Consider the following 21,115-nt stretch of genomic DNA (forward strand, 5'->3'; position numbering starts at 1 on the left):
CTACTATTCTATAAGGTAGACTAGACATGCTGAGAGGATTTGTTTTCCCAAGTTTTCATTTCTTTTCTTTGCTATGTGGTGGTCAAAACAATCACTTTTTTTCAGAATAAGCACACTAACTCTAAGTTTTGATCATTAACTATTTGTGAGACTATTTGCTGAGTTCTATTGAGAAAGCAGATCCTAATAAATCACTTGATTCTAAATCCTATGTTCCTCTGTATTCTTTCTAATCTCTCCTTTTTTTAAAATCCCACATAATTTGAAGGTTTTCTACTGTTAGTTCATTTGAAGGTGTAATATTAACTGCAACTGCATAATGTTACAAAGTATAATACTGTGGGAAGAAGATTGTGCATTTCATAGCAGAGGAATGAAGCACTTCTGAGCAAAGTTTCAGACCATATAACTTGGTATAGTTACCTTAAGGAACTTTATTTATGATTCTTGTCTCCAGACAGAAGGGAAAATAACTTTCAACCCCTAGGAAAGCAACAAAAGTATTCCTCGGTGATGATCTTAAGATGGAAAACAGAAAAAAAATGACATGCAAAAAAAGAAAGAACTCCTAGGGCATGAAAACACTTTTAAATATTAGCCAAGAAATGTTTCCTCTATTCAGCATAAAAGGGCTGATTAGTGGGCACAATGTAAGATTGCGGGGAAGTTGGGTTAGGTACATTCCGTCACATGGTAGGAGGACTACGAAGAGGGGATAGCTGGAAAATTGAAGGGAAATGCCTCTGAACAGCATTTATTATTTGGTGATTGGTGGCATTGAGGTAGACTGGGGTGTTTTGTGTTCTCCTTTAAACATTTTCCAGACACTAGTATTTTATTATCAGAAATGGATTAACAATGAGAACACCACCAGTGCTCGTAATTTTAAGAGGCATAAAGTCAATACTAAATAGATGAGGCTTCCTCTCGTGGCACTTACCAGGGTAGTCTCCCTGGACTTGGTCTGTGCTAATCAGGTAGCACGCTACAGAGCTCTCAATTCACTAGGGATGCATTAAGAAATCAGCGTGTGACCTCTTTGGCCTACCTTTGGACCTTGTCATTTCTCATTCCTCTCTTGTTTCCACTGCTTACTGCACTGTAATGACACACCTCTAAAATCTGTGGCTTAATTTATTATTATCTCCCATGGTTGTGTGAGTTAACTGGGTTCAGCTGGATTCTTGAGCTCTTTGCTGAGGTTACAGTCGGGTAGCAGCTGGGGTGGGAGCAATATGGCAGAATGTTCGATGTGGTATCTTCAGTTATAGGTCTGTCAGCCCCACAAGGACGGCCCCGAAACAGCTGAGGGCTAGCTGGGCATCTCTCTCTCTCTTTCCATGCTCCCTATGACTTCTTTGACTCTCTTTACAGCATGGTGGTCTCACAGTAGTCACATATCTTACATTGGGATTGGCTTCCCCCAAACTATTGTTCAAAAGAGAGCCAAGGACAAACTTCAAGGTTTCTTTGAACTAAAATGAAAAGTCATGCAAAATCACTTTCCCTGCATTTTATTGTTCAAAATTGAACAAGCCCAAATTCAATGAAAGAGACACGGTTCGTGGTGGGGGTGGAGAGAAAGCTTCTTTAAACACTAGCTGCCACACCCTCCTCACCACAAAATACTCAAATTTATCTACCACACAACTGTTATAACACTGTACCAAACGCTTCAAGGAAGCATAAACCCACACAAGTGCTTCTTAGTAAGTGAAAATATGTGGTTCTTGCTAATATATATATATATATATTTCAACTAAATATATCTGATATTCTATCAGAGTTGTCCATTATCTTTGTTGGCTTATCTATGGTCAGGCCTGTTGGTCAGAAGCTATTACTAATCAAAATATCTCTGGGTTGTAGAATGAATTAGAGACTGTTAACAAGCCGTTCAACACAATTCGTATCATTCCTTTCTAATTTTTGGTATAATAGTGTGTTGTACTGTACAGAATTATAGAATATTTTGTTTATTGAAAGGAGAGTGAGTGTGAGGTCTATTATTATTCAATCCATCAGTCAACAAATACTTATTGAGTACCTAGGAGCCAGGCCTTGCGTTAGGCAGTGGAGAGCAGAGACGTGTGCTGCTGTGGTTGGATTTTGCCTTTGCCACTCTCAGCAGTAGCAGTTGAAATGCTAAGTGTATGAGTTCATGCATTCAGATGTTTGGCCACCAGAGAAAGCTGTGTTACAGAATAACACTAACTGCTGATGAAGCCCTTATTCTGTGCATTATTTCATTGAATTCCCTCAAGAGGGCTGAGTTTAGAGGCAGAGTTATTATCCCAGGTTCGTAGGGGTGGAAACTGTGACTCAGGGTAAACAGTGTTCCAAAGGTCACCTAATTAGTAAATGATGAAGCCGGGATTTGAATCCAGAGCACCAACTATGCAAAACTGCCTTAAAGTAATACCATCGCCTGGGTTTCTACTTTCTACCCCTTGTAAGAAATGTTTTCACCATGTCATAAGGCTATTTTAATGAATCTTTGGCCAAATATATTGACAGCTCTCACCCCCATTTCAACTCTGGGCATCTGTTGGTTTCATAGCGACCATTTCAGAAGTCTAAGAAGGATGGGTAAAGAATAGAAACTTAACTTTATTAACAGTTTGCTATATACCAGTCATCAAGCTTGGCATGCCAGAGAGTGCTAAGTTGCTGTGGCCTGTAGATGAGCAGAAAATCACAACCACCAGCCTCTTTATTTTTTTTCTCACCCATCCCCCCCCCCACCTCCCCTCTGCAACCACGAGTTTGTTCTCTGTATTTAAGAGTCTGGTTTTCTTTGATTTTTGTTTTGTTTTGGTTTTACTATGCTCTTTAATAAAAGCAATGATGAAATCCAAAAATATTTATGGGGCTCTTGCAATATGCCAGGTTCAGGAAGAATTTGGTTCCTAATCTAGCATGGATCTTACCCTCCAATGGGAGAAACTAAACAGACGTTTTACCTGGCAATACGCTCTGACACGGGAAGCCCACACGAAGAACAGTGCACTAACTTAAGATGGTGAATCCAGGACAGGAGGAATTTTAGAGTCAAAGACTGAAGAGATTACTCAGGTGAAGAAGAGGAATAAAGGTTCCATCAAGAGTGCACCCTATGTACTGGTTCAAGTCTAAAGAGTTTCCAGAATTCTAGGGACTGAAATAATTCTGTATAACAGAAGGGCAACAGGTGTGCAGGACTGGCCAGGGAAAGTCCGGCCGAGAAGTCAAGAGGAAGGAACATTTTCATTGCAGTCCTTGTTAGGAAGCTTGACTGAGCAGCAGTCATTGAATGAGGCTTTGCTAAGCAGTTTAGATCTTAAGTGCAGATGTGGAAAACAGATTAATGTTTAGTCATTTTATCCATTTGAACCATGACTTCCCCTTCCATTCTTTGCAAAGTTGGAAATTTCTTCTTTTGCTTGGGAATATTTTTCAGTACATTTTCAATACATATTTTTCTTTTGCTTGGGAATATTTTTCAATACATAATTCAAGCCATTATAAATGGCTTCCCTTCTAATCCTGCAAATTTACCATGTTGATTAGTCAGGCTGCTCAAATTAAAGACCCGGGTCTCCTGTCATCTTACTATTAGATGGGTCACGCATTCATTGATCTCTGCATTTATCCAGGAAAAACAAATGTGTTCCCCACTTCATCAGTTCTACAGATTCAAATTTCTGTATCTTTAGAGAACAATCCAGCAGATAGACACACTCATGGAAAAATGCTGTAAACTACTTGTTTCAGCAAGAGCGTTCAAAACCTTTTACTTAGTGTCTAGCCTAACTTTCCAGCTAGTCTGAGAAAAAAAGCCATTGAAATCGCCTCTCAAGCGTCCCCAGATGGAGGATGCAGAAGTCCTGCTAGTTTTTTCCTTCGCTGCCAACACAAACAGGGTGGAGCAGCTCAAAAGGGAGGCCAGGAGTCCCAGAGAGAGGGAAACAGTGTAACAGCAAAGTGACGGAAGCGCCTCCTCTGGGCTGCGTCCTGCCCTCTGCAGCAAAGACCTCTTCGCCCCTGCTTGGGCGCTCCCCGCCGAGCCCTCTCAAGGAGGGAGCACCAGGGAGTTCCTTTGAGGGTGTTAAAGAGCCGAAAGAACTTGTGCCCAAAGTGAAGCAAACATCCACTTGCTTTTTCCAGCTCATCTCACTTCTGCTCCTTTCTTCCAACTCTTGATAAAAAGCAGTGGGGATTCATGTATCCTCCAGTGCCGTTCGGAGAGATCCGGGAACCACTGCGGCTCCCTTCGGCCCCCCAGTTTCAGCACCTCGGCTCAAGGGCAGGCCCTCCCTCCGGCTCTTTTTTTCCCCTCCTTCCACCTGACAGGGACCATAAATAACTAGGGCTCCTGGTGTTCGCAGCCGAGAACAAAGTTGAAAGTTTGCCTGGAGCTCCAGGCCACTCCCCGCCTGGGCCACTTCTTTGTTTTCTTCTGTTTTTCCTCTACCTGCGTTGGCCGTTTCTTCATTCATGTTGGAGAAGAGTCACCTCGTAATTAAACGCAGCACCCCACTCGCTGGCTATCCCTAGATTTAAGGCTGCCTCGGTTACCCGGTTAGGCACCGGCCATTGGTATCAAATTACCGAAAGTCTACACTGGAGCAGTCCTCATATTTACATACAAATAACTCAAGGGCTTGCATTTATGTCACCATTCGGTCCTGCTAGAGGCTTGCCAGCGGAGTTTTTGGTCCAATCAGAAGGAGCTTTAAAAGGATGTCTGCAGAGTGATCAAAAGGGTCTTCTCAATTAAGGGTAGCCAGGTTTGGCTCTTTTTTATTTTATTTTTTTCTGGTTTGAAATATTAAAAATCTTTGAACTCTGATGAGTTAGAAAAAGATGTGTACTTCAACTGCCTGTGAGGAGACGAAGTTGCTGAGCGGAACCCAGCGGCGGTGGTGAAGTCGGTGAATACAACCCAGGGGTCGGTTTGTTTGGGCTGATTCCGAGGTACATTCTAAATCACTGCTTAAGGAATTCCTGGAAACATCAGGGAAACATTTGATCAGCCCCGCCTGGTGGAAATGGCTTTACCACAGAGTAAGCGCTTTCTTTAAGTCGTACTTGGTGTGTGCTGTGTTTGTTTCAGATGCAGTGAATGTGCAAATAGCCCAGCTGTGAATAGTTACTTAAAATAATCTCTCTCGGTACTGGGTAGTAGTAGAAAGCAGATCTGTTTATTTTTTATATTTGCAAAAACAGTAGTTGACAGTGTATTTTTAGACTTGATTGGTAGTTTAAAAGCTAAGCTCTTGTGGTTTCCTGGGTTTAAATGAATGGAAATTATAAACGGTACTGAATGAAGGAATTGGAAAATATAGCTGGGACAGATGAATCACTTACCTTTGAGAAAACATAACATCCACGCTTTTGAAATCTCTCGCGGCCAGCCAAGCTTGTGTCCAGAAAGGGAAGGAGAGTCATAAAAAGGGGATTCAGTTTGCCTGCTTTGCAGAATGAACTTTTCCACAGACTGTGCTACGTTTTCAAAAGGATGGGAACTGTCCCAGAGGGCAAAAGGCATTTGAAAAACCTGCTCTGTCACTCCTGGAATGTGGTTTTTCCGTGAGGTCATGTTATGCCTATGTAGCTAGTAAAAGTTTTACGGAATTAACTCTTTGTATTGATGGGCCGAGAGCAATTTATATAGTCCTTCTTTCAAAGTGCTGGTCTCTGCCTTTGGTCTCTATAGAAGGTAGAGCTCCTTTCCAAGTGGCCTTCCAGCCCTGGGGCAGCTGGACCGAGCTGTTCATGTGACAGGTGTAGAAACAGTTTGGAATTGATGTGTTTCAAGGTTCTCCAGCGAAGCAGTGATAGTTCCGGTTAAATGACTTGCCATTTTCTTACATAAGCCCCAAACTGAAATCTTGTGTGTGAGAAGACATTTAAAAAAAAGTCCACTCCCTTCCCATGTCTAATTTCCAGAGTAGTAATGGTGAGGTGGCTCTTAGTTTGCAATCCACGTCCATTCAGACAAGCTGCCCTCCTCGTGGTGAGGCGTGGAAAACTGACAAAAAAGATCCACCTTTCTAGTCAGCCGGGGCTTGGGGGGGTGGGGAGGGCGGGGAATGAGATCGGGGAAATGTTTTAAAATTGGTACTGAACCCCAGGAGCCCTTCCGCTACTTACATTCACTCTTGAAATTATGAACTAACCTCCCTTCTTTTTCCTTCTAAGCTGCAATAACGCATATTATCCAGGGGGTAAGGGAAAGTGAATGAGAACATGGGTGATTTGCTGATGACCAAAAGTGGTTTTCTCCATAACAGACGCGTTTTCGAGAAAGGGAAGCTTCTGATTCTGGCTTGCTTTGTGCATCGGCAGGTGAGGATGCCATGACAGGGGACACGGACAAGTATCTTGGGCCGCAGGACCTTAAGGAGCTGGGTGATGACTCTCTCCCCGCCGAGGGCTACATGGGCTTCAGTCTCGGGGCCCGTTCTGCCAGGTATTTTATCGTTGCTGGTTTTCACAGTTAATTTAATACAACCATGATTTGTCATCAACCAAAGTCATTTTCACGTTTCACATTATCCTCCAGTGTGCTCTTTGGATGAGGGTGTGAATTTGGTAGAATGTTCTCACCGCCGGTGTACATGCTCTGCAGCGTTCTTTCGTGGTTTTTCGGTCCTTGATTTTCCGTGATTAACATGTCGAGTGTTGGTTTGTTCCCACCTTGCAGTCATGCTTCAGGCATGATAGTAGAAGAGCTCACTGACAGAACTGGGAGGGCCAATGTGGTCTCCGTGTTTCAAAATTAAATTGTGTTCCATAGTGAATGAAAAAAATCTTATTTTCCAGTAAGTGCGATGCAGTTGTATGGATTGCTCACTATTTTCTCTTCTTCACTGAAAGCATCATTCATGATTGAGACTTAAAAGAGAGGATTTTTGAGAAAAAAAATTACATATAGTTTATTAGGATTGTCTGCCAAGTGTTTGGGTATCTCTTCTAAAACTATGCCATTACCTTGTTTACAAGGGAGGTGTCAGGAGTGCTACTGGACCTACCCAAAGTCACAGACAGGAATTCAATCCTTAAAACTGAAGTGTAAAACTTTTGCATGTGAAAAACCTTGGCTCATACTTACCTGACGCTGGCTGAAAGAAACAGGACCTTGTCCAGAATTTGGGGACTTCTTTTCCCTGGTTGGTTTAACAGCATGTTTGCTGACAGTTAAGTTATTTTAAAGCTAATAATTAAGCTTTCTAAGCCAGAGCCCTGAGGACATTTTCCTATAGTTTAAGGATCTGTTGTAAAAAGTTTCATTGTCTAATGGCACTTCCCACAAAGTAAAGCCTGGGAGTTTATTCTCAGTGTTGTTGATGTGGCCAGTGTAGATACTGAATTGATTTTTCTTCCAGTTAGTCTTTTTATTAGTGTATTTATAAAAGTCCTTAAAGGCTTATTGTAACAGGTATCATTAATAGGAAGGGGAAAATAACTTTTTAAAAATACCTAATGTTTCAGGTAAGCACGCAGAGCCACAAAGTACAACTGAAAATAGGCAGAATCTCAAAGGATCTCAAGAGAGAATTCTATTTAGAGGCTTAAAAGCTTTTGCAATCCAGTAACTAGCTGATTCTCTTCCTCAGGTAATATGTAAAAGCTACATTTTGTGAATCAATCATTTGTATATAGAAAATTATAGACGCTGACATCCAGTGAGAGATGAAACCAGCATATTGTCTCTTATAGTTTTTCTTAAGACAGTTTCTAAGGCTTCCACACTCCTGGTCTTGATTGCACCATTATGATTTGTTGCTATTATGTGTAACTCATTTTTTTTACATTGGCAACTCATGTTATGCTCAGAGGCAAATCTGCAAAAAAATCTATAAAGCCGATATATTTTTTAAAGTATTGTTAGAATATTACCAAATATAATATTCTGAGTGTAACATTTAAAAGGAATACATTCAATGTGTAACTCATTCAACCATAACATTTTTTTCTTTTTTCCCTGTCTGATTTTTTTGCTTTCCACTTCTCCTTTGTTTTTCTAAAAATACTTTAAATTAGTCCCAAGATCAGGTAAGAAGATATGTCCCTTTTATGGTGTTTTCTGCCCTTCCCTGATTCATATTCTCATTTTTATTTTCTTTAGCATTGTGCTGTGCTTTGCTGCAATGTGCTTTTCTTTTTTTTTTCCTGCTCAAAGTTAGAAAATCACTTTTGTAATTCTGAGAAACTTAGGAAGTAACTAACTATGACAAGAGATGTGACTAATGCAGAATTGAATACTTAAGGAATTTCTTTCCTTTAACAAAGTTTGTATAGTGCATGAAGTAACTTTCATTGGGTTTGAAGAAAAAGTCTTGATTTGAAAAGCAGTCTGTTTGCTGGTGGCCGTTTTATTTGACTTTGTGCTAGGTACATTAGTATAATTTTAGACTTCTGAGGCATGTGTTTTTCTAACACTTCCTGTATTTAACACTTAGGGTGTACCGATGGCTACAAATAATATAGTTGACCTTAGTTAAAAACAATTTAATGCTTTCCAGATCCCCATGCAAATAATATCTAGTTTTAGTAGCTGAAAGGGCTCCGATGTATTAGGGATTCAGAGCAAAGCTTGATAGGCATAATGAGCTCCATCTGTCTAATATAAGTTGGTTGGGAACAGTGAGGAGCAGGAACTTAGACATTGTATAAAACGAAGACATCTTTAGGCTTTTCCATTGACAGCACCCAGTTTCTAGGCTCTGTTCTTCAGTTGGCACTCATACAGAAGTTAAAAGAAAGGATATTTTTTAAAATATTAACAAATCTTAGATTTAAAAACTGAAGGTAAAATGAATAGGTAATAAATTTTTTAAACATTTAAGTGTTTGTTCACATATCCTGTAACATGGTTCTTACATACCCCCACCAATGTTAGCATATGCAATGGAAACCAGAATTTCTAGAAATGAATGTGCAGTGCAGAGTGGGGCTTCCCAGTGCCTCCCACACCACATCACTGGGGCAAATGGAACCTTGCTATGAGTGCTAGAAGTTACACTGATGATATAGCCCCTAGCCACAAAAGACTGTTTAAATTAAAATTAGTAAAAATTAAATAAAATTCAGTTCAGTTCTTCAGTCACACTGGCCACACCTCAGGTGTTCAGCGGTCATATGCGGCCAGTGGCCACTGTCTTGGATGGTGCAGATTAAAACATGCCCATCATTGCAGAAGGTTCTATTGGACAGTGTTGAGTTAGAGAGTAGAAAGACAATATCTGCTTTTAGGGGAGGTAGATTGTATTTGAGAGAAGGTAAGGGGCTAGAAACAGGAGTAACAGAAAAAAAAAATGTTTGCCACTGAAGCAGGAAAAAAAAATGAAGAGTTATGTGTCCTGTGACTGGGTCCAGAAGGCCCGCCCATGCAAGTGGCCAGGCATGTGGCTTACTAGGTAACTCCTCTGTGTAGAAGTAAGGCTTAGTTCTTTCTGGTTTTGTTTTTGCTTCTCTATCCAGTCTCTAACATTTGTGCCTTACTCATAAGAGTCAGTATATATTTGCCGAATACACTAGAGAACGATGGTTATTTTGAAGTTGAAGATCCCCTCCAAGATTCTGGTGGAAGGCAAGACTCTAATCCTAGAAGAATGCATCAACTCATTTGTGTAGACCCTTAGAATGATTCCTGTGATTCAGGGGCCTCTGTATCTTGCTATAAAAATACCCACCTTGGGTAATATTTAGTATAGTGAGCAGTGGAGAAAAGAAGTCGTTTTGTGCAAAGCAAGAAACCATTTCTTATATACCTCTTTGCTGTTTTCCCTGTCACACACTCACAAGGCAAGGCCAAGGCCTGATTCTATTGGTAAAGATTCAAGCAGCCACATTTAGATCCAGACAGTTTATTGTTTACATGGGCAGTGACGGGTGGCAGCTTCCCACTGTCCTTGTCCTCCATATGAGTAAGGACGCCACCGAAACAGAAGGGGCTGGACTGCCGCTAAGAGGTTTCTTGTTCTGCAGCTCTGTTCCAAGGAGGGCAGGGCAGGAAGTGTCAGACCTCATTCAAAACAAGAGGCAATGCAAAGTTACCTTATGACAGCCTATCATGATGGGAGGGTAGGGAGGCAAGACAGACCTGACCTCAGAGCAGCTCCTCACAAGCTTGTCCTCTGTTTCTGGAGGATTAATCCCAAGGCGTTCTGCCAAGGCTCGGATTAGCTGCGACCCCAGTATGCATATGTACAGTCTTCCCAGCATCCCTTACTCTATTGTGTTTTTAAGTCGAGATGTAATTAACATATAACATGTTAGTTTTAGGTATACAAAATAATGATCGCCACAATAAGTCGCATTAACATCCATCACCACACATAGTTACAAATATTTTTTTTCTTATGATGAGAACTTTTAAGATCTACTCTTAAGTGGCGTTTAAACACCCAATATAATATTATTAGCTAAGTCGCTGTGATGTATGCTGCATTCCCAGGACTTACTTATTTTATAACTGGAGGTTCATACCTTTTGACCATCTTTGCCCCCTTCTCCTGCCCTGCCACCCCCTCCCCCCAACCCTCCATTGGTTTTTAGTTTCGATGCCAGTGTGTGAGAGGCGTTTCAGGACGTCAGGGGTCTTGCACTCTGGGAACCTCAGGGGCTGTGTAGAGGATTTAAGAGAGGCTAGAGAGGAGAACAGTATAAGGCACAAGGAAGGAAGGAGGAGAGCAAGGAAAGACAAAGTAACCAGACGTGAAATCTGAATTTTTCAAGGCCAGAAAGATGGCAAAGATCACGCAAGGTCTATTTGTCATACGACCTTTTTTTATGTTTTCCATGAGTCCAGCTATAAACCCGAGCTCTTACTAGGTTAAACCTATATCTGGTTTCCAGAGACTTATGAACCCACCCATTTGCAGCAGACAGAATTCCATCCAATAGTGCAAGGTGAACAGATATGGACCAGAAATAAAGGAGACTCTAACATATGGTCTTACCATAGAAAACTCTCTCCAGTTATCAGATTATCAAGAGTCATCTGGTTCTTCTCAATTGCCCTGTTGGTTCAGCTGTCATAGTGAAACATCCAAAGTTTTCATGCATTTCATATTCTCACAGATTTAACACCATTTGGCCTAATTTTAAACAAAATCTGATCATGAGATTGTCCAAGCTGAAGAGATTTCCTCAAATATAAGGGATTTTATTTTTGATGATGTCTTTTCAAGAACGACTTCTGTTGATATTTTTAGCCATCTTGCCTGTTTTCAAAGTTGCATGCATTAATTTTATTTTATTCATCTCATCATCATCCACCACTCTTGAATGGTTAACTGTAAATACAACAGCCTCCGCTCCTTCAGTTCGGATAGGTCGTACACCTTGAACAGAAGCTCCTACGCACGGGACAGCATGATGATTGAAGAACTCCTCGTACCATCCAAAGAGCAGGTATGTGTTCTCCTTCAAGTATTCTTGGATTGTTGAATTTCCATTGCTATGATTGAATCGAGCTCTTTGTCCCGTGACAAAAACGGTATTTCTACATGTTTGATTTTGCATTCATAAATCTTCCTGTACTGCCATGGACACAGGAAAAAAATCATTGGTTAAAAAAAAAGAGGAAAAAAAATCAATTGTGCCATATACAGAAATAGCCTGCTCGTCTGCAGGTGAATCCCTAATGGCCCACAGAGAGGAACTCAAAGTCCTAGCAAAGACATGGGTCACTTTCTCACTTCGAGGTCAAATCTATTTCAATTTTTAAAAGAATTCATAATAATTGGTAGCTAACGTTGCTGACATCATCCACATGGGTGTTTGATTTTCCTGAACGTACTGGGTGCATGTTGGAATTTGCTAGAATTGTTTTTAGCATGTAGTTAAAGATGATGTTGGTCGGGTTTTTGATCCCTTAATATCAAAGTTACCTGTGATGGGCCTTCTCAAGACGTGATAGTATTTTGTTTTCTACCAGACTTTCTGCTGGTGTTCATGCCATTTCTTCTTTTCAGTAATTGTGGTTGAAAAGATACTGGTTTAATGCAAGAACATAGTCCTGCTGCATGTGGGCTCAGGGTGGTTCATTCTTCTAGACACACACAGTACCTGGTTTTAAATGCGCACCATCATGAGCTAATGATGGATGAAACTCTTTGGGCCATGAAACTAATTTCGAAGGTGGCTTATCATATTTAACCAATGTCAATAGTGGGTGAAATTATGCTAGACTTATTCAGTGAACAATGAAGGTAAATTAGAGCAGATGAGTAAGTGATAGGAACAATATCACCAAGTTAGAGGTTTAAGCAGCCGATAGTCAGATTTTTGGGACTCCTCTGTGTTTAGAGATGGTGACTTCCAGACATATGGATGTACATTGTACTTCACAAGAACCTACAATAAATATTTTATTACTCTGCACTCTACACTCTCTAGAACACTCTTCGCAAGCAGATTTTACAGAGGTGAATACAGTGGCTGTTCAGTGTTTGGTCAGACATAAGCACCCTTTGTAGAATAATTACAGGGGCGATAGCATGTTAGGTTTAAGTGGGTATTGGCACGAGAGAAAGCACTTGTCTCCACTAATGAAGCTAAGCTCTTGGGTGTAAGGTGTTGCCCAGGTATTGGTTGAGATGTTCTGAGGAGCTGTCTCTTGGTTGGCTGTGGTCATTATCCTGGTCGGGTAATCCTGATCTCCTCACGTTCCCAATTAAAATGAGGTGTTATTGGATATATTGATGACACAACTGTAGACATGCCTTTTATTCTCCAGGCCTAAGGAAACCCCACAAAACTTAAAAAATCGCAGGTGATAGATGCTTCCTTGGGTATCAGTAACACTTTGGTCATATACAAAACATGTGCTTAGTTCTAGAATGGGATCTCAACTGCTTGATTGAACCTAATTATGGTTTATATTTCTGAATATATATTTACTTTGGGACAAGGGTTTTGAAACTGGGACCACCACCAGCACCATGAGCTCACCATCACCACCACTCCCACGGCCATAGTTATACTGCCTTTCGATTTCTACCTGTCAACCTTCAAATAGAAGCATTTGCCATGCCGCAAGGCCGCCAACAGGCTTCCGAGGGTTCTCACACCATCGTTACCTGTTAGCTGCTGCGAGGACCCACTTACTCAGGTGGGCGGGAAGGGGCAGCTTTAATCAGAATGAAGGATTTGTGAAAAGAAAGAAAGAATAAGGAGAACTTTAGAGGTAAAGCTGATGTTCTCTCATTGAGTTTGTGGCTGCTTGAATTTGACAAGCACCTCTGTGGCTGTGACAAATAGCTCTGCAGAGTAGTCAGGGGAAAGGAGAGCTTAGGGCATCTCGAAACCTTTACAAATAAATCTTTAAGTTGATAACTGCAGAGGTGGGAAGTTGCTTTCTTCAGTGACCACGGAGAGTCCCATGGTCTGGCAGGTGTTCCTTGTGGAACTAGCATGTTTAATGAACACATACACTATTCATGGCCACACAACTTCATGATAAATTCACCAGAGATTTGAAAAAAATGTATGAACAACATAAAGCCATCTTAGGGACAGTTGAGGACACTTGAAAATGTACTGGCTATATTGTTAGGAAATTATTGTTCTGTTAACAGTGACAACGTTATTAAAGCTATATAGGGGAATATCTCCATTCCGGGGGTATGCATGCTGCACTTTTCAGCAGTGAAGTAATCATTAAGTCAGCTCTTTATTTTCAAATGGTTCGGCCAAAAGAAGTGTGTGTGGAGAGAGAGAGCTCATGCGAGCATAAATATGGCAAAATGTTAATTTTTTAAAAAGAACTTATTTATGTGAGAGAGAGAGAGCACACATAAGCATGGCGAGGGGCAAAGGGAGAGGTAGGGAAGCAGACTCCCTGCTGAGCAGGGAGCCTGATGCAGGACTTGATCCCAGCACCCTGGGATCATGACCTGAGCTGAAGGCAGACAGTCAACCAACTGAGCCACCCAGGCGCCCCAAAATGTTAATGTTGAATCTAGGAGAAGTGTATATGGGTATTTCTTATACAGTTTTTTTCCCACATCTTTGTTTGAACTCTTTCAAAATAAAAACTTGGAAGAAAGGGGAAAACAAACTCCAAAAGAGGTATGTTGACTTCTTTAGTCTCTAGTATCTCATTTATTACAGAAGAGGGAAGAGACTAATTCCTCCAAAGAGAGACTTTACGAGGGAAGGGACTGGTTACATTCTGCAAGACTAATGAGAAGCATTTACTTGAGAAGTATGCTTCATATAAAGCACAGACTTTATATTAGAATTAAGTGGCAAACATTATTAGTATATCCATCATGCCTCTAAATCTGTATTTATAAACTTCAAAACAGAGTTCCTCCACAGTATTGATTTTGTCTAAAAGCATGCAAGAAGCCTTAAATATTTAGAATTCTTAAGGCAATGATACATGACTTACTGTCAGATTTAAAACTGCCCCATCATAGACCAGTTAAAGTTGCGTTGACACATGAAGGTGGAAAATGAATAAAAATGAACTCTCCACGTGCAGCTCATTTTCAACAAAAGGAGACCTTACCAATACAAATCATAGTTAGTTGCCTCTTTATTATCGTGTTGCTGATTAGTCAGTTTGCACATTAACTGCGGTTAAGGTACAGTTGAGACTCAGGATAATTAGCACAGGCCTGCTGCGCCCATATTCCTAAGAACCCAAGCTGTTGAAGGCAGGTATGGAGGCCAGAGCTGGGAATGGAGTTGGGAGAAGTGAGCCCATCCTCATGCCCTGCTGAGCCTTAATCATGAGCAGTCTGTAAATCACTTAATCCCCCCTTGGATAATCAAGAGTGGACCCTTATTACTGTGATACTGGGTTATCCATGAACTTCCTATACTTTTACCTTCCCTTTACCTTGTAATCAAGAGTCACCTGTAGATATGCCTCTGAAAATATATATGTAAATAAATCATTTCTTGCATTTGTCAGGTTTTATTACTTAAGGCAGTGACTCTCAGCTCTGACTGCTCACGGGAATCGTCTTAAAGAATTTTTAAAACACTTTTGCTCACCATATGATTTCATTTATGTGGAATTTAAGAAACAAAACAAAGGAAGAGAGAGAGACAAACCAAGAAACAGACTCTGAACTAAAGAGAACAACCTGATGGTTATCAGAGGGGAGGTGGGTGGGGGTGGGTTAAGTAGGGATTCAGGAGTGCCCTGTCAGGTGATGAGCACTGGGCGGTGTATGGCAATATTGAATCATTATAACATACCCCTGAAACATATGGCTGTATGTTAAGTAACTGGAATTAGAATAAAAACTTTAAAAAAAATTGCTCAGCGGCTGGGACGGCCTAGGCACAGAATTTTTTTAATACACCCAGAACTGAAAACCCCTGATTCCTAGTCAGAATTTTTTTTTTTTTAAGATTTTATTTATTTATCAGAGAGAGAGAGAGAGCACAAAGAGGGGGAGCGGCAGGCAGAGGGAGAAGCAGGCTTCCCGCTGAGCAAGGAGCCTGATGTGAGACTCGATTCCAGAACTCTGGGATCATGACCTGAGCCACAGGCAGACGCCTAGCTGACTGAGCCACCTAGGCGTCCCCCTAGTCAGAATTCCTAATTGGGAGAAGGGGTGTCTGGCTGGCTCAGTTGGAAGCACATGTGACTCTTGATCTCAGGGTCATGAGTTTGAGCCCTACCTTGGGTGTAGAGATTACTAGAATTTGTCATTGGGGCACACATTGGAATACCAGCGGCTCTTTGGAACACAAGAGGCCTGCAGAATCAGAATCTCCCCCGCTGGGTTCCTGGGCACGTGTGTTTCTTAAGGCTCCACAGGTGAATCTCGGATGCATCTCTGGATAGGAACCATTGATTTAAAGCAACTCTGGCTGGGATCTTTTTGTATATTGATCATTCAACATCTAACTTATTTGTTTTATAAGCTCTGATTTGTGCGTGTCAGACTGTCTTGGAACAAGATTTGTGCTTGGAAACATTCTTTTCCAAAGAGAAGGTAACAAAGACAAGGCTGATTCCAAACTGAAGCCGGGTTGTCTAGGATGAATACAATAGACTGGTTCTGTCATTTCTTCTGACAGAATTACTGAAATAGCTGTCTGGTATGGCTTATGTAATTGCTGTGTATGATCCACACCAGCCAGTCCTCATGATCTAAATGGAATAACATTCAGGAGACATTTGTGTCAGGAGGTGTGGTGGTGCTTATGGTGACAATGGTGAAAACAGTTCACGAGCTCCTACTGTGTGCAAGACACTGTTTTAAGTGTTTTACTGGTATCAACTCATTTACATTTCACAAAAACCCTTCGAGATAGTTTCTTGGCTCCATTAAAAAGAAGAAGAAACTGAGGCACAGTCAGCTTAAGTAACTCATCCCAGGGGACGCAGGTGATAAATGGCAGAGTCACTGGCCATGTGGCTCCAGGCCACTTCCTTAGAGGCTGTCCATCTGCATTGCTCCGTGTGGGAAAGGAGCCATCAGAGAGCCCTCAGACTTTATACTCTGTTCCTTAAGATGTCACACTTGTTAGTATTTTTAATATGGATGTGGTACCATCATCTTTATCCTTTTTAAATTTTTTTTAAAGATTTTATCTGAGAGTTAGCGAGAGGGCAGGGGGTAGGGGCAGAGGGAGAGGGAGAAGCAGACTCCCCGCTGAGCAGGGAGCCCAATGGGGGACTCCATCCCAGGACCCCGGGATCATGACCTGAACCGAAGGCAGATGCTTAACCGACAGAGCCACCCAGGTGCCCCATTTTTATCCGTTTTTTAGCTTATATTTAGACATGTGGTCTCTATTATGCTTATGCCAAATTCTAATAATAAATTTCTTATTTAATGTGACATAAAAGGAACCAACAACTTATATTCAGCAACGTTTTAAGAATTATGGAGAAAATTATTAGGCTAAAAGTCATGGCATGTAAGGCATCAGTAAAGGAATGGAAATACTTGACCTTCTCGTAGATAGGTAGAAGGCATGATAGTGGTCTCAAAATGATTTGCAGGCTAACCAATTAATTACACTTCCTTTGAATGACCCTAGTAGTATTTGTAAGACCAAGGGATGTATGGTATACAGCAAGCAGAAACATTTAATTCGGTATGATTTCTGGTAGTTATCCAAGAGTAGGAGAAGAGCAGAAATCACTTAGGGACGTGGGTTGGTTTTCACTTTTTTCGGTAGCAGACAGGATCTGATGGTCAAACCCGTACACCCATCCATTTCTCAATGTCATTTAGAAGGGTCAGAAATCCCTGCCTCTCCTCCAAGCATGGGCCCCAAACTTGGCCATTCAGAGCATTCCTTTTCCTGGATTACAGTGATTATTTTAGGTTAAAATGTAAAATCTAAGCCAGTCTAATGAGGCTCAAATTTGAGACTTTCTGTAGCCTTTTGGGGTTTGCTAAGTTCTAAAGATGGTGTCAACCCAAAGCTGCTAAGAATGGAGCATGAAAACAAGCAATTCCTGCCATCTTTTGAGCCATGGCTGGATTCAGCCGTGCCTGAAGTTAGTCCTTCCCAAACTTTCTTGCTATATAAACCAGTGAATTAATCTCAATCTCCTCCCACCCCTGGGAGGCGGGGAGTGTCTTAAGCCAGTTTAATTGGGGTTTTGGGCCGCACTAATATGTTTATATTGGTGGTGGTCAAACCCGACAGGAACAACCACATATCAAGGGCAACATAGAAAGTCTTCTAGCATCTTAAAAGTGCCATTGAATCTTGAGATTCTATTTTATGCTTTCTCTCTAGAGCTAAATAAATGTAATGTTAACAAAATAAGAAAATGAGCTACAGTTTAAGAGAATAGCTATAAATTTGGGTGTTCTAAGCAAAAACTTTTAGAAAAACATTCTTTGCTAATTGCTCACTAAGCAATGAGAGCCTTCCATTTCCTTTCAATTCCGTTGCTACAGGGGCAGTGCATCCATGAAAAAAGAGAAATGGGGCAGCTTCGAGGCCCCGTCCCTCTCTTAGGAGGCTTAGGAGGTTGCTTTGATTTTGCAGTCTTCCTCTCTCAGACCGGATTTGCCCACATAGTTTATGTCTCTGGGGAGGAGTGGCAGGGCTTCTACTACTGACCAGGTAAGAAGGTTGAACTAAAGGAGGGTGTGACAGTTGCACTGGCTGTTTGAATGGGAGCTGAGGGGTCATTCTGTCCTCTGTTGGAGGCCTTATTCGAGCCTCCTCCCCATACCTGGAGGCAGCCATCATACATTCCACTTCGTAACTCTCTCATTTATCTAACAGCCCAGGACTCCAGATCCTTTGGGTTAGACTTGGTCCTTTTTAGGCTAAGGATGATCTCCTATATATATGAGTGTGAAGTGCTCATATGTATATATGAGCTCATATGAAGTGCTATGTACTACTTGATGTATTAGCAAGTCAAATGTGAATTGGAGGGTTCTTCAGGAGAAATTGCAAGTCTGTCACTTTAAGACCTAAGCAATTGCCACTTACCTCAATAACAAAAGAAGATTGCCTAATCCCAAAGGCTGGTTATGCTAACACTCAGTTTTTTCCTTCTCTGCCCCTCACTCCATTCTCCTCCTGCACCTCCCCTTTCCCCACATCAGCAGATTAGCTGTTCTTGTGTTGAAGGTAATTCTAAGGGGCTCTCAGAAATGTGCCTGGTGGTAGAAGGTAGCCAGCCTGGGATTAAAGATTTGCTAGAGATAGTCCCCTGGAAGATAAACACCTTTGACTAGTGACATTTAATATGCTGCTTTTTCTCTTTGGAGTGCTTTGCCAGCATTACTCAGGTGATCCATTCAACACCTCTCACAGATTGGTCAGCAAGATTATGCATTTTTTTTTTCAAGGCAGACAGGTTGGTATTGTGACTTACTTAAGGTAGAACAGTTTAGATGTCTTGAGCTGGATGTTGTGTTAACAGCTTCCATGCTGACCTTGATTCACCTTCTTTTGTGGAAGTTGGTAGATAAATTATTTTGAAATCAATCAGATTTGGAAATCCCATAGAACTCAGCTTCTGTGGTTTGCATTTTAGACTCAAATAAATGTTAGGGGTGATAATAGTCAACTTTAAGAAAAGAAATACTTGAGGGGAAAAAAGACCTGCTTTAGGAAGCCTTTGTTATTTTATTTTCTGCTTAAATCAGGTTTTCTTTTGTGGAATCCATTTTTTTAAGATGTACTACATGATGTTTTGATAGATGTATCTATATTGTAAAATGATTTCCATAATCAAGCTAATTAACATATCCATCATCTCCTGTACTTACCATTTTTGTGTGTATAGTAAGAACAGTTGAGATCTCACTTAGCAAATTTCAAGAATATAATACATTATTTTTTTTTTTAAGATTTTATTTATTTAGAGAGAGAGAGAGAGAGTGAGAGAGCACAAGAGGGGGGAGGGTCAGAGGGAGAAGCAGACTCCCTGCTGAGCAGGGAGCCCGATGTGGGACTCGATCCCGGGACTCCGGGATCATGACCTGAGCCGAAGGCAGTCGCCCAACCAACTGAGCCACCCAGGCGCCCAAGAATATAATACATTATTATTAACTACAGTCCCCATGCTATACATTGGGTTTCCAGAACTTACTAATCTTATAACTGCAAATTTGTACACTTTGATCAATATGCCACCTCTTCCTCCACCCCCCAGCCTCTGGTAACCACCGTTCTATTGTCAGTGAGTATGGATTAAACTTTTTTTTTTTTTAAGATGGATATTCCTTAAAAGAATATTTGCAACTAGTTGCGCTAGATGTCCAAACAGACCCGTAGCAGTTTGCCATTTCACTAAGTGTCTGCTGTAGATCACAATACTTATAATACTCATTGTAGTACCTGCCACAGCGTTTTCCTAATGGATCATCTCACTCCTGCTTTCAGCTTCTTTGTGGACTAGGTACTATCATTACCACTTACAGACAAAGAAGCTGGGGCTGAGAGGAGTATTTCACTTGCCCAGTGTCACTTCAGGTGACACTAGGTGATAGAGCTGAGACTAGAATTTAGGTCCAGTGGCTACTTAACCGATTCTGTGGCTGACCACTAGGATGCCACTCTAATACACCAAGCGTGGCAGACCTGACAAAGCATGTTCACCATGGGAAAAGTTGGTATTTACACAAGTATTTGTCACAGCCCAAACCCCACCATTGTTTGTGAATCCAGCAGGCTGTTTCGTGCAGACTGATAAGACATATGCTCTCCCGGGGTGCCTGGGTAGCTCAGTCGTTAAGCGTCTGCCTTCAGCTCAGGTCATGATCCCAGGGTCCTGGGATCGAGCCCCGCATCGGGCTCCCTGCTCCGCGGGAAGCCTACTTCTCCCTCTCCTACTCCCCCTGCTTGTGTTCCCTCTCTCGCTGTGTTTCTCTCTGTCAAATAAATAAAATCTTTAAAAAAATGTATAAAAAAAGATATATGCTCCCCTAAAAGCTCTATAGAGGGCTGTAATGTTCTATCAATTTAAGAAATTAATTCTCTCCACTTATAAAAACTCTGGGAAGTTTAGGATTATTATAATCTGTGTTTCTGTTTGCATAGCAATTCATAATTTTCGCTTTTATTTTTTAGTATGTTCAGTTAGCCAACATATTAGTCACTAGTTTTTGAGGTAGTGTTCAACAGTTCACTAGTTGCATATTACACCCAGTGCTCATCCCAACACGTGCGCTCCTTAAAGCCATCACCCGGCTACCCCATCCCCCCACACCCCTCCCTTCTGTAGCCCTCAGTTTGTTTCCTGGAGTCCGGAGTCTCTCATGGTTTGTCTCCCTCTCGGATTTCTTCCCATTCAGTTTTCCCTCCCTTCCCCTATGGTCTTCTGCACTATTCCTGAGAATTTTCAAATCACTTTCACAATACTTGCATCATTCCATTCTCACAGTGAACTGGGACAGGTGATCTCATCTGCCAGTTACCCTCAGGCAGAAACGGGGGTTCAGTGAGGGGTTTGACTTGTCACTCACTGGGCAGTGAAGTGATATAGCCCAAGTCAAACATCATGTATTCTTGGTCCAAGGGAACTGACACCCACATGGGTTCCCTTGCCCTGGTCCTGTCCAGTTTGTGGCCGGGGGGTAACATTACCCTGGCAAGCCTTTCCTTTCATGGGCTCCTAGTGTGGTGCCATCAGCCAGCTGTTTCTCAAGTAAACCATGTTTACAGTTTT

At 41.5% G+C, this 21,115-nt stretch overlaps 1 protein-coding gene across 29 annotated transcripts in view; it reads left to right on the forward strand.

Moving 5' to 3' along the window:
* The window catches only part of ANK3 (ankyrin 3), a 681,670-nt gene that overhangs the window by 574,240 nt on the left and 86,315 nt on the right, over window positions 1-21,115 (forward strand). For 25 of the 29 annotated variants that reach the window (XM_073886212.1, XM_073886216.1, XM_073886210.1 and 22 more), the window contains 2 exons: window positions 6,331-6,454; window positions 11,301-11,403. In XM_073886212.1, the coding sequence (XP_073742313.1) occupies window positions 6,331-6,454; window positions 11,301-11,403 (227 nt within the window). Of the gene's footprint in view, window positions 1-4,440; window positions 5,047-6,330; window positions 6,455-11,300; window positions 11,404-21,115 lie in introns of those variants that run through there. The other 4 variants (XM_073886211.1, XM_073886227.1, XM_073886232.1 and 1 more) reach the window with 2 other exon arrangements.

Source organism: Callorhinus ursinus, unplaced genomic scaffold, assembly GCF_003265705.2.
Source record: "Callorhinus ursinus isolate GAN/ISIS: 27379988/994484 unplaced genomic scaffold, GSC_fseal_2.0 scaffold69, whole genome shotgun sequence".
Taxonomy (NCBI): domain Eukaryota; kingdom Metazoa; phylum Chordata; class Mammalia; order Carnivora; family Otariidae; genus Callorhinus; species Callorhinus ursinus.